Source organism: Bombyx mandarina, chromosome 08 (genome assembly GCF_030267445.1).
Source record: "Bombyx mandarina strain Sakado chromosome 08, ASM3026744v2".
In the NCBI taxonomy this organism is placed as follows: domain Eukaryota; kingdom Metazoa; phylum Arthropoda; class Insecta; order Lepidoptera; family Bombycidae; genus Bombyx; species Bombyx mandarina.
Genome location: NC_143215.1, coordinates 12,867,654 through 12,880,705, shown reverse-complemented (window position 1 = coordinate 12,880,705; position 13,052 = coordinate 12,867,654). Strand labels below are relative to the sequence as shown.

The following is a 13,052-nucleotide window of genomic DNA, read 5'->3' as shown; positions in this document are numbered from 1 at the left end:
TAAATACACTATCGATAACGTTTATTGAAAATAATAATGCGCATCACTATGCCCGTCCATAAGGCTCGTGAGTAGAGAAGAGAGCGACTCGCTTCACCGCTGAGATTTTTTATGACCCAAACCGCACGGACAAAACAATTCTACTATAGTGTGGTCCTCGCCTGGGGTTGCACGGCCCTGTGGAACTGCTCGTACAGTTTGGCGTCGTACTCGCTCATCTTGATCTCCTTCAGCCTCTCTTCGAAGGCTTTCCTGTTCATCTCGCGGGCGGCGCGCCGCACGTGCTCCGGCACGTCGGCCTTCTCGGCGTCTGACAACTGAACCAGAGATTATAACAATTAAAACTAATTGTATGGTTTAATTTTATGGACAACTTTGTCGTCTGGTTGGTTATCTGTACTAATATTATAAAGCTGAAGAGTTTGTTTGTTTAAAAGCGCTAATCTCAGGAACTACTGGTCCGATTTAAAAAATTCTTTCAGTGTTAGATAGCCCGTTTATTGAGGAAGGATATAACATCATGAGACCCATACAAGTGGAGCACCAATAAAGAATGTTTCAAAATATTTTCAGTTTGGACGTAAATGAAGTGAGGGGTCAAATTTAGCGTTATGCCAAAGTAAGTATTCCACGCGGACGGAGTCGCGGGCAAAAGCTAGTTATCTATATGTGTAAAGTGTATATAAGTAAACAGTATATAGACAGTTTGGCTCTGCCCCTTGCATTGCTGGCGTTCATTGGGCGACGGTAACAATTCGCCATCAAGTGGGCCGAATGCTTGTCAGCCTACAAGGCAATAAAAAAACCACAGGCAATCCTAATTTGAGGCCGGATGACCGTGCGTGATTTATTCCCAGTTATTTATTATATAGTTTATTATTATAAGTATAATTTCGCTTTTTTTTTTGTTTTTACCTGTCATTATACTATTCGAACGCTACGAATGCTAAATGATCTTTGTATCACTGACCAATAAAACAGTGGTTTAAATTAAGTCTAGTATTAGCAAAAACCGAAAAAAATACTAAAGGTTTTATTTTTTACGGGACATTTATATTTTCGAAAGAGTATAGATATTTTTTTTAAGTGATTTTATGACCTGGTAACTAAGACCTTTAAGTCATGTCTTATTTTAATTTATATTCTTATTTTTATGAAAAATGATAATATGGAGTGAAATGAAATGAAAATGATTAATTTGAGACATTAATCAACTGGGATGAAATTAAATGAAATGAATTGAGATGATATGGGATGAAATATAATCTTGTAAAATGGTGGTCATTTACTAAGATTTTTTCAGTGGACTTTTTGGAGGATCCCGAGAAGTTGCGTCCAGCGGCTTTGTTTCATTTTCCCACATTTGTGCACTTTCACAGATATTAAACAGTTAATAAACCACCGTTATTTCACATTTAAACCTGAAGAAACACTAAATAGACAAAATAAAACAAATCACACAACTTCACTCCTCGCGTTCCCCCCAAAAAATCAAAGAGTATAGAACAAACAAAATGTTGCCAGTGTCGAACTCTACTTAATTTAGTGCTTTTTATTTCATTCCGCTCCGTTCTAATAAATAGAAGCGTGGATTTAAAATGCGCGATTCGACCCTTTCAACCGCTAGATGTCGCTAGTTATTGGTGACGTCACCTGATGCACGTCGTGTCCCTTGTCCAGGCGGTAGGGCCCCCCCTTCCCCCCGAGCCCCGCGGTGTCGCGCCCCCCGGTGCCGCCCGCCCACGTGTTCCCGCCCACGTGCGGCTTGTTGTCCGGGTCTTCTTTGCCGTGCTTCGGCGACGACACGTCTTTGCTATACGTGTAAATGTTTTTCAAGGTTAATAAATAAATTATTATTATTATTATTATAATTACATTTTTAATGTTACATTTTTATATTTATGTAATTATTAATATTACATTGTTCATATCTGTATGTATATCTATACATATAAATAAAATTGGAATGTCTGTTTGTAATATTGAAATGGCCTCTTTTTACTACTTGCATATGAATATATATACGGTACAATATACCTATATATACGGTACATCAAAATAACATTTTTTACAATTTTTATCTGTCTGTTTGTTCCGGCTAATATCTAGAACGGCTGGACCGATTTTGACGAGACTTTCACTGATAGGTAGCTTATGATATAAGGAGTAACGTGGGCTACTTTTTTTAGACTAGCTTCGCCCCGCGGCATCACCCGCATACGACAATAACCGCGGGTAACATCGCGGGACTCGGCTATCAATAATAAAATTAAATGTTTCCGAAGCGAAAAGAAATTGACTCATGAATGACACGTACCCGCTGGTTCTCTCTATGGTCATCTGAAGTTTTTTGAGGTCCTTCGAGCGGCCTTCGAGCACGCCATCTGTCGGCAGCCCGCTAGAGTGGAGCACTTCCAGCAACGTGTCCGACACGTCCTTGCTGTACCGGTCGAAGTCGAACACGTTGCCAATCGCTGTGGCCAGATCTTCGTCTGGATATTTCTAGAAATCAACATGAAACGACAAAGGTTAATAATGGTAGGACCTCTTGTGAGTCCGCGCGGGTAGGTACCACTGTCTATTTCTGCCGTGAAGCAGTAATGCGTTTCAGTTTGAAGCGCGGGGCAGCCGTTGTACCTATACTTGAGACTTTAAAACTCATATCTCAAGGTGGGTGGCACATTTACGTTGGGGGCTCCGGTAACCACTTAACACTAGGTGGGCTGTGAGATCGTCCACCCAACTAGCAATAAAAAAAATTAATAATAATAATTAAATTAACACTACGTTCGCTAATTAAATTTCCTACAGAAAGTCGTATAGTTAATTAGCAGAAAATTCTAATGTATAAGAAAGACCTCAGTCATCCGTGGCCACAGAAAAAAAAACTGTAAAATTATCAATAAAAATAAAAATATATTCAACTTGAAGTTATAAGCCGTAAAAGTATATAGTTTATGTTGTTTACGTATCGCACTGACCTAAGAAATAAAATTAACTTATAAAACGTAATTGACAGAAAGCGTTGTCGTGACGACTGTACCGCGGGGCGATAGAGGGGGAGGTGCGGGGGAGGAGAGTGTTAGCCCCCCGTATTCATCACCGACCTGCAAATGCTTGACAATATTGACCAGCTCCCTCGTCGAATAAGGATACGTCAACTGTCCCTGATCAGCCTTCTCCCTCAGCACAGCGAAGGCCTGCACCAGCTTCTTCATGACATCCCGAGGCACGTCTGGTCCGTACGAGCGGAGAAGCTCCATCTCCGAATCGATCGAGGGATTGTCGACGGCGTGACACGAGAACAGATCACCTGGGACGCATCTTTAAAGATTAACTGACCTGTACGAGTAAGATGACAACCTCTCTGGTACGCTCTTAAGGGGTAATTCGAAGCTAAGGAGCAGTTGGAACATTAATAAAATATTCTCAATTTGACAACAGCAGACGTCAAGAACAAAAGCTTGACAATAAATAGTATGCATGCGTGTGTGCGTCAAATACAATACATGGTATGTAGTGTGTGTAATGTTTTCTTTATTGATTTAATGTATCTTTTATGCATTATTTTAAAAAAATATTAGCATTGTGCACTTCTTCTCTATATTCTCTATAAGTGTGGAAAATTTCATACTCCTCCGTCCGCGCAATTTGCGTAAAAAAGTTTTTGCTTCACTTATTAATATATAGATTAATTGCAATTTTATAGTGTTACTAAAAATCGTTAGTTCCTAAATAAACCGCACCAATAAAGAAACGAATCTAAAATGGCGGCGGCGATCATGCGCTCTCGCTCTAAACTATTTCTGTCTTTAGTCACACACGGCGCGTACTACCGTATGCAAAAAAAAATATCAGTTCTGACTATCAGTTCTTGTTGAGTTCGAGTTTTTCTCACTTTCAAGTTGTGCGACTTAGATGACTGGCAGCGAAAGTGTCTACGCAAGTTGCATCTTAGATAAGACACCTTCTCTGCCAGAACATAAAGTAAAGTAAAGTACATTCTCATTTGTTTTTTATATTTTGTTAATTATAACATTGTTTATTAAAACAATTTCTTCTTTCTATCTTTCTTTCTATTTGTTGACTTTACCATCTGTCAGTGCAGGTACATGGACGCCATTTTCGATTCGTTTCTTTATTGGCGCGGCTTATACACAAAGAACACGAGTCGGTAATACTTACCCAGAGAAGCGAAGAAATCGTTGCCCAGAAATGGGAAACCAGGTCGATTGGCCAACACGATCATTCTGAAGTCATCGTGAACGGGGATGAAGCTGGACACTTCGCCACCTGAGCTCTCCATCATATCCTTAGGAACGATTCTTCGGCCGTCACTCAGGACCATCTCTCCGTTCTCAACCAAGGTCTTCAGAATACACGTCACATGAGTAGGAGCCTTGTCAGCTTCGTCCACCACTAATACGTGACCAAATTTAACTGCTTTCACTAATGGAGAATCTTCATATATAACGACACCATCTCTCACAGTCGGCTGTACGGTCAAGGACTGCACGGTCGTGTCTCTGTGTAATTGGATGTACTCGCGCGGCCGATTCATTAGCTGGAGGAGTCTGTCGGCGATCTTGTTCTTTCCTACTCCCTGATTGCCGACCAGCAGTAAATGGTTGCCGAGCAGGAAGTCCTGTAGCAGCCACTCCAACAAGCGCATATGTTGAGGTACGTCGTAGAACAGTATGTCCGGTACTTTGGTCAGAGCGTCCGTTTTGAATATCTCAGTGCTGGTTTTGCCGATGGTAAGAACGTTGTTCTTGACTGTACATGACACAGTCTTCTCGTTGGGATCGCTACCAAAAATGCCCAGTTTTCTCGGCGGTTCGATGCCTAGCTTTTGGCTGACGCTGTCCAAAGCACGCCTGGCTAAGTTAGGCAGGAATTTGGCTAAGAACGTTCGCTGGACCGTCTCGTAGGCCGAATCCGTGGGATATTTAGACATCCTACTTGCTATCCTCAGCAGCTGTCGAGTGGACAGCGAAGAAGATAAACTCTTTAAAGTGTTATCGTCGGAATTACGAAGTTCATCCGCTAATTCGATTATCGTCTGCAGCGGCGGTGATATGTTGCCATACTGAAAATTGTACGGCCATTTTTATAAATACTCAACAAGCCTTCTCTTAGTTCATCGAAAATTAGGCGAATAAAAAGGGGTGTTTTTTTCTGAATACGTGATCCTTAAACCTAACTATATATTTCATCAAATTTATATCACTTTTATGACGTTTTGTATGTTCTTAATCGACTAGTTGCTTGTTATTAGAACGTCACTTGATGATCTTGTGAGTCCGCGCGGGTAGGTTCCACGACCCTGCCTATTTCTGCCGTGAAGCAGTAATGCGTTTCGGTTTGAAGGATGGGGCAACCGTTGTAATTATACTTGAGACCTTAGAACTCATATCTCAAGGTGGGTGGTGGAATTTACGTTGTAGATGTCTATGAGCTCCGGTAATCACTTATCAGCAGGTGGGCCGTGAGCTCGTCCACCATAAAGAATAAAAAAAATTAAATGAGGTGATGGACTGTTTTTTTTTATGGCAATAAACAAAATTAGCATGATTTTTTTTTAATCGTTATGTCGTTTACCTACTAAATCATGAAGACCTTACCAGTGTATTGATGATGAATATCTCCTCGTCCTTACTGAGGTTCCTCATCTCGTGGAACACGAACAAGCTGAGTATTTCCGGAGATAGCCAGTGTTGACCGCGACCGACAGTCGGTGGTTCCGCTAACGCAACAATCCTGTAAATAGAGAAAACACGTTGTAACAATCTCTCCTCTCGCTCTGTCACGCAAACATTCGTGTGATAAACGTTTGTTTGCTCTTCGTCTGGGTGCGTATTATCTATATATGTATATATCTAAACATATATAAGTATATTTATCGGTTTCTTGTACAAATAACCACAGGGGATCCTAATTTGGGGCGGATTACCGTGCGTGATGTTTACTTTTGTTATACGGAAAATTGACGTTTGACGTACGAAAGAGAAATATATAGAGTGCAAATGAAACAAACTCCAGCTACAGCTAGATAGGATAACGATAGATTCCTGGTGGTTCTGCTCAGTGATTTTGAGGACCAATTGAATTATGCTTGTTAACAATAATTTGAGAAAGGTGTGGTGATACTTGCCTTGTTTATTGACTAACAAGTGCGCCACTTAGACACAGCCCACTGAGTTTCTCGCCGGATCTTCTCAGTGGGTCGCGTTTCCAATCCAGTGGTAGATTCTGCGAAGCGCCGATCTTGCTACGGCCAGTGTTAGCAACATTCCCGGTTTGAGCTCCGTGAGCTCACCTACTATCTCAATTACGCTGGCATAGCCTCTCAAGGCTATCAGCTTAGGTAAGAAAAAAAAAAAAGGTCCTGCACACTGATTTTGAGGACCAACTGAATTATGCTTGTTAACAATAACGCGAGAAACCGTTCAAGGTGTGGTGATGCTTGCCTTGTCTCTTCACTAACAAGGAAATTCGGTATTTACCTAAACGATGGGTGGATCCTCTTGACTCCGTTTTTATCGAGCTGCTCCTCCGTGTGCCCCGCGGCGACCAGCTCGTCGTATCGGTCGTGACGCAGCAGCCTGGTCCCGTCGTGCAGTTGCAGCTCGCGGTCGTGGACCAGTCTGCGGACCGTCAAACTGTGCTTTACGTATCGGATAATGTATATGGCCAAAAGATCATGTGGCAGGGTAGTGAGATTAACAATTTTGTCTTTGTTTTTTAAAAAAAATGGAAGTTTTGTTTGTGCACTGGTGGGACCTCTTGTGAGTCCGCACGGGTAGGTACCACTGCCCTGCCTATTTCTGCCGTGAAGCAATAATGCGTTTCGGTTTGAAGGGTGGAGCAGCCTTTGTAACTATGCTGAGACCTTAGAACTCATATCTCAAGGTGGGTGGGCATTTAAGTTGTAGATGTCTATGGGCTCCAGTAACCACTTAACACCAGGTGGGCTGTGAGCTCAACCACCCATAAAAGCAATAAAAAAAATGTATATGGCCAAAAGATCATGTGGCAGGGCAGTGAGATTAACATTTTTTTTCATTGTTTTAAAAAAAAAAGATGTATTGTTTGTGCATTCCTTTAAATATTGCATTAGCGACGAAGATGGGATAAAAAGGGGGAAGGGAGTTGATATCGGTGCAAATCCAAGTGAGAACAATGTCGGTCCGGAAAATGTGCAAGTTCAATGCGTCGGACGTGGTACGGTTAGAATATGGAACTCCATAAAATCCGAATAAATTACTTAATAAAGAACAATAATTCACTTTTCGCTATAATTTAACCGACTTCAAATAAAACACAGGGCCACAATAAATTCTGTCCACATATTTAAAACCGTTCACATTGATATCAATGTTGCTCTTTACCATTATTATGTACTTAGTAATATTTTCTATCATCTCATAATTTTGGGTCGCATAGAGGGCAAACGCGCCATGGACAGAACACAAGCCAGGTCAAATCTGATTAAGAAAGCGGTTGATGGTCTATACCGTGCGGTCCATGCCACCCATGACCGAACACTGTCGAGAAAAGTCACATGTGGTCGCGATCCTCAGCAGTGAAGGAACGATGGAGAAGAGAAGACTGAACTGACATTTTTACTGGTGGTAGGACCTCTTGTGAGTCCGCGCGGGTAGGTAACACCACCCTGCCTATTTCTGCCGTGAAGCAGTAATGCGTTTCGGCTTGAAGGGTGGGGCGGCCGTTGTAACTATACTGAGACCTGAGAACTTATATCTCAGGGTGGGTGGCGCATTTACGTCGTAGATGTCTATGGGCTCCAGTAACCACTTAACATCAGGTGGGCTGTGAGCTCGTCCACCCATATAAGCAATAAATAAAAAAAAAATGTAAAGTAATTACGCAAATTATAATTTTGCGGGTTTGATATTTATTACACGATGTTATTCCTTCACCGTCAAAGTCAATCGTGAACATTTGTTGAGTACGTATTTCATTAAAAATATTGGCACCCGCCTGGGATTACGAACACCGGTGCATCGCTCAACACGAATGCACCGGACGTCTTATCCTTTAGGCCACGACGACTTCTTAAGATACTAGATATTCTGGCGCCTCAGTAAGAAGATCGAAAAGAGAAATCTAGATAATTACTTCAGGGCGCCGCTTAGGGCACCGGTGACCTACACGGCAGTCAACGTGTCAATTAATCAGTCCACGCGTAACGAACCTATGCAGCACGGCCAAGGTACTGGCGTGCATCCTGTGCAACCCGTCGAGCACCGCTAGATGTCCTTTCAAGGCGGCTTCGACTAAAGCCGAGTTCCTCCACACCGTGTCGCCGCTGTCCAGGGTCGTCCGCTGCTGAATCAGATCCCTGGCCGTCATGTCCTGGTACAGAACTATCGGTTCTATCGTGTAGCCCAGTAATGACGCTAACTGGGATACCAGAAGACTTTTCCCGCAACCTTTAGGACCTGAAATTGAGCAGTTTGCTTAGCGCTAATTATCCTAAAGGAAACTCGTGTCAAATGACTACAGCAAGCTAGAGCCTGGATTGCGTTGGATCAACATTCCTGCCTAACTTACAACAAGTAACAGCAATAAGCAAGACACTGTTTTTTTTTTTATTACCTAAGTGGGTGGACGAGCTCACGGGCCCCTAATTGTGTCTATGGGCTAGTTCGCCGACGGCTTTACCTTGCCCCGTCGCCTGAGCCGGATATGTAACTAGCGGCGGTCACGATAAGAGGCTTAACAAGTACTATCCTTATTTAAACAGTCGGTAAAAAGGGGAAAATATTCACAGTATAATGTGCCTCACAACTAGACAAAGCCTAACTCACTAAAAACATCAGTAGCAAGGATCAAAAGGCTGACGATGCTCACCTATGACGCAAAAGTCAGCGACGCTGTGAGTCATTAACAGCTCGTTCAGCAGCCGACTTTGATATGCAGTTTTGACAACCCCCTTCCTTTCCCGCCCCGTTTGCCGTCCTCCGCGCGGCACACAAAACTCCGCCTTAACTCCGTCCATTTCCATATTCACTAAAGCTTCAGATCCTTTGAACTCGACACCCTGCAGTGTCGTCTTGCAGATCGGCTTCGTGTCCATCTGCAAGTTCTGAAGAACTCCTTCGACGTTTTTCACGTGATCTCTCGTCAGGAATGTATTGTACGGGTAAAGGAAATATAACAGCCTATGTATAGGAATTTTCGGATTTCTTTCCTGAAAAAAAATGAAAAATCTTATAACATGTTGTCGGCCAATATGGATTATGGTCAATAATAAAAAAGAATTTAATTTTTTTTATGATAGAAAGAAGACTGTTGGCCCGAAGGCCTTTCCAGTTTCACCAAGACGGGTAATAAAAGCAATAAAGTTAAGGTTAAAGGCCTTTATAGACTTCACGTATTAACACATTAATCACAGCGTTCGTACGCAACGCAAAATTATCACAAAACCTTTGAGCGCGAATCGTCGATAGATCGACTCTGTATTAATGCCTACTAAGTGCGTAGCGTCGGAATACCGACTATTGCGCAGTTTGATTCTATGTATTAGGTATCGACCTGTATGGACTTGTCTTAACGCGTGCTTTGAATAACGTTTTTAATAACTTAATAACCATTTAAATTTATTTTGCTGTGATTTTTAGAAGGTACTTTTTTTTAAAAATCCTTTAGTAATTTATGCAAAATATGTGAAAATAAGCTCAGCACTAAACGGATTAACAAAAATCCTTGCACAAACTTGAGTTACTATTCACAGAGTTGTACTGGTAAAAGTGAAACTTTAGAACTCATAGAAATCATGTCTGAACGTGGATGGGTACAATTTACGTTGTAGATGTCTATGGGCTCCGGTAACCACATAACACCGGGTAGGCCGTGAGCTTGTCCACCCATCTAAGCAATAAATAAACATAAAAAAACGTGTGCAAACAGTTTCGAATCTGGACAAACAGTCGTGAATCAAGCTACGTGACTAGACAGGCAAAGTTTTGTCGAATCTAAATCAAAAACGTTTAATTGTCCGCAAGCACGTTAGGGGACCATTAGCTTGATTCGTGTGCGTTTTAATTAAGACGAATACACAAACTGATTCTTTCTTACGAGCGAAAAACTTAAATAATGTTAGTCAAATTAATGAAATTTAAGAAAAAAAAATTGCATACCACTACCAATATCCGACCGACTTAGTAAGACTACTGCAAGGTTACTATTTGAAGAGCTGAGTTGTAATTTTTTTTATTTCTTTTGTAGGAAGACGAGCAAACAGCCCACCTGATGGTGAGCGATTACCGTCGCTCATGGACGTCAGCAATGCCAGGGGCAGAGCCAAGTCGCTGTCTACCATACTAACTACCATACTCTATTGCAACTCAAATTTTGACCGAATTTATTTTAATCCATTAATGTCTGTTCACATTGTTTGTTAATTATTTTTGTATGGAATAAAAAGCTTTATTATTATTATAATGATTTCCTTCTGCGCAAAAAGGCCGCGCGAACAAAAAGAAAATGACCGTCAAACGCACACAAGACCTTGAATTTAACCAAGTTCACACAGTGATGACGGTATTGCGTGATCGTTATGATACAAAAAAGAAAAGATGGCCGAGTTACTATCTGAAACCATTCATTCGTTTAGCAGAGATACGTTAGAAGAAGGTTCGCAATACAATATAACTTTCAGTGCATTGGACTTGATGCTTGATTTAACACAAATATGTTTTTTTTTATTCCTACCAATGCTGGTAATCTACAGGATTATGCCAGCGTAACCGGACATGTAGGTGAGCTCAAGGGGCCCTAACCTGACGAACTTCGGAATCCTAACAAGAGCATACTGCCTGGAGCCACTGCGGTCATCCACAGTGCGTTTCCAGAGGTCTTTTTTGCCACGTACCATCCGGCTATAAAATGAGCTCCCCTCCACGGTGTTTCCCGAACGCTATGACATGTCCTTCTTCAAACGAGGCTTGTGGAGAGTATTAAGCAGTAGGCAGCGGCTTGGTTCTGCTCCTGGCATTGCTGAAGTTTTTTTTTTTTTTTTTTATTGCTTAGATGGGTGGACGAGCTCACAGCCCACCTGGTGTTAAGTGGTTACTGGAGCCCATAGACATCCACAACGTAAATGCGCCAACCACCTTGAGATACAAGTTCTAAGGTCTCAAGTATAGTTACAACGGCTGCCCCACCCTTCAAACCGAAACGCATTACTGCTTCACGGCAGAAATAGGCAGGGTGGTGGTACCCACCCGCGCGGACTCACAAGAGGTCCTACCACCAGTATAAAAAGTCCATGGGCGACGGTAACCACTTACCATCAGGTGGGCCGTACGCTCGTCTGCCTATAAAGGCAATAAAAAAAAAAAGAGCAGTGCTTCGCAGAATCTACCGCTGGATCCGAAACGTGACCCACTGAGAAGATTCGTGTCTGAGGGCAATATAAGAGTAACAACCCTTTCACTACTTTCCTCGATTATTTATTAAATAATTTAAGTTGAGCCAAATTTTTTATGATAACTATTTAATTACAGTAATTTCTTCGATTTTGACGACTAGTTAATTACCTTACTTGTCACTAATTTTACGGTTTAATCTCGCGTTATTTATTCTCATTATATTATTTTGCAACGATTCGAATACCTTACAGTTTTCATGGATACCTACGGACGTCCGAAGCAACTAGTCAAGTTTAGAATTTATTTTCTAAAAACAAAATTATTGACACTTAAAATTTCTTGTACATACAATTATCAGGTTTGGCCAGGCGGTTTGTTTCACTTGGTTCGCATCCACGATGAAAAGATCCGACCTACTAGATATGGTAGAAAAGTGGTACTAAGTTAGCTATCATCTAGAAATAAACATATTCTTTTTACCAGTATGAGTGCCGCCACATGAAGACTATCCACAGGAAAATCTGGTAAGCTGATCTGTAGCAACTCAGGACTGACGAGAGCGTACGCGGCTGACATAAGCTGCTCTAGTTTCGTCTGGTCAGCATTAGGGGCATCTTCTTTCAACACTGCTAAATGCTCCTGATAAAAAAAAAAACCATAGACCTGTGAAAAAGCTCACATCCACGTGGTGTTAAGTCGTTTTCGGAGCCTATAGACATCAAAGCGTGAATGCCGTCGATGACTTACATCACACCTATTCGATGTTATTTGATTAAATAAATGTTGTCTAAGAGTTTGTACTATGCAATGGCAAATGTTTTCTAAATAATTTGTTATAAGAGTGTTTCGGGAAAAAAATATTTTCATCTTCGAGTGCAGCCGTGTTGTAAAATACCTTGCTACATTAGGGTTACCGATACATTGAAATATTAGTTAAACAGCACACGATATCTTAACCCCGGCAATGCAAATCACGGTGTCTGTCGTTTAGAATTAATTTCGCATTTCTGGTACGAAAATTATGCATAGCTTAGTTACGTTCGTCACGAGAGCTCATTTTATTGGTCTTTGTGATTTATAGGAATAATGGACAATTTGAGAATTAATTACGGAATTAATTTAGTTGGTTTTACAAATCGCATTGAGTAAAGAAGGTTTTTGGAGTTGTACGTAAAAAGTTTTTGGGAACATTTACATAATTTTAATATGGCAACATCGGTCCGGTCAAATTATTAATGAAAAAAAGCCTTTACCAGTTCAATGTTTTTAATAAGTTTTTGAGTTATAATATTTTTTTCCAAATTTCAAACTTTGATTAGCTCACCTGTAAAGTTGCAAAAATGTCGTTTAAGCCTAAAATTTCCTACCTAGCCTGATGGTCTAGAGAAGAGAGACCATATCAGCGTCACGAGACTAGTACTAGCCTACTAACTTTCTCGTCAGATCTCCTCAGTGGGTCGCGATTCCGTTTCGGCGGTAGATTCTGCGAAACACTGCTCTTGCTTGGACTAGTGTTAATAAATGCTCTCAGGTTGAGCCCTTGAGCTCACCTAACCGTCCGGGCGTAGTTGGAATAGGTAGGGGGGAAAAAAATGAGTCACTTCAAGGATTTCTTTGGGTTTTCGTGAATCTCAAACATATTTAATTCGATCT

At 41.3% G+C, this 13,052-nt stretch overlaps 1 protein-coding gene across 1 annotated transcript in view; it reads right to left on the bottom strand.

Moving 5' to 3' along the window:
• c12.2 (von Willebrand factor A domain-containing protein c12.2) overlaps positions 1-13,052 on the bottom strand; it is a 39,070-nt gene that overhangs the window by 9,293 nt on the left and 16,725 nt on the right. Inside the window, exons 6-15 of the mRNA XM_089729240.1 lie at positions 11,880-12,038; positions 8,878-9,217; positions 8,219-8,465; positions 6,507-6,647; positions 5,625-5,760; positions 4,186-5,089; positions 3,108-3,313; positions 2,318-2,502; positions 1,654-1,813; positions 162-317 (exon numbers count right to left, since the gene is read on the bottom strand). Of these exons, the coding sequence (XP_089585366.1) occupies positions 162-317; positions 1,654-1,813; positions 2,318-2,502; positions 3,108-3,313; positions 4,186-5,089; positions 5,625-5,760; positions 6,507-6,647; positions 8,219-8,465; positions 8,878-9,217; positions 11,880-12,038 (2,634 nt within the window). The remainder of the gene's footprint in view (positions 1-161; positions 318-1,653; positions 1,814-2,317; positions 2,503-3,107; positions 3,314-4,185; positions 5,090-5,624; positions 5,761-6,506; positions 6,648-8,218; positions 8,466-8,877; positions 9,218-11,879; positions 12,039-13,052) is intronic.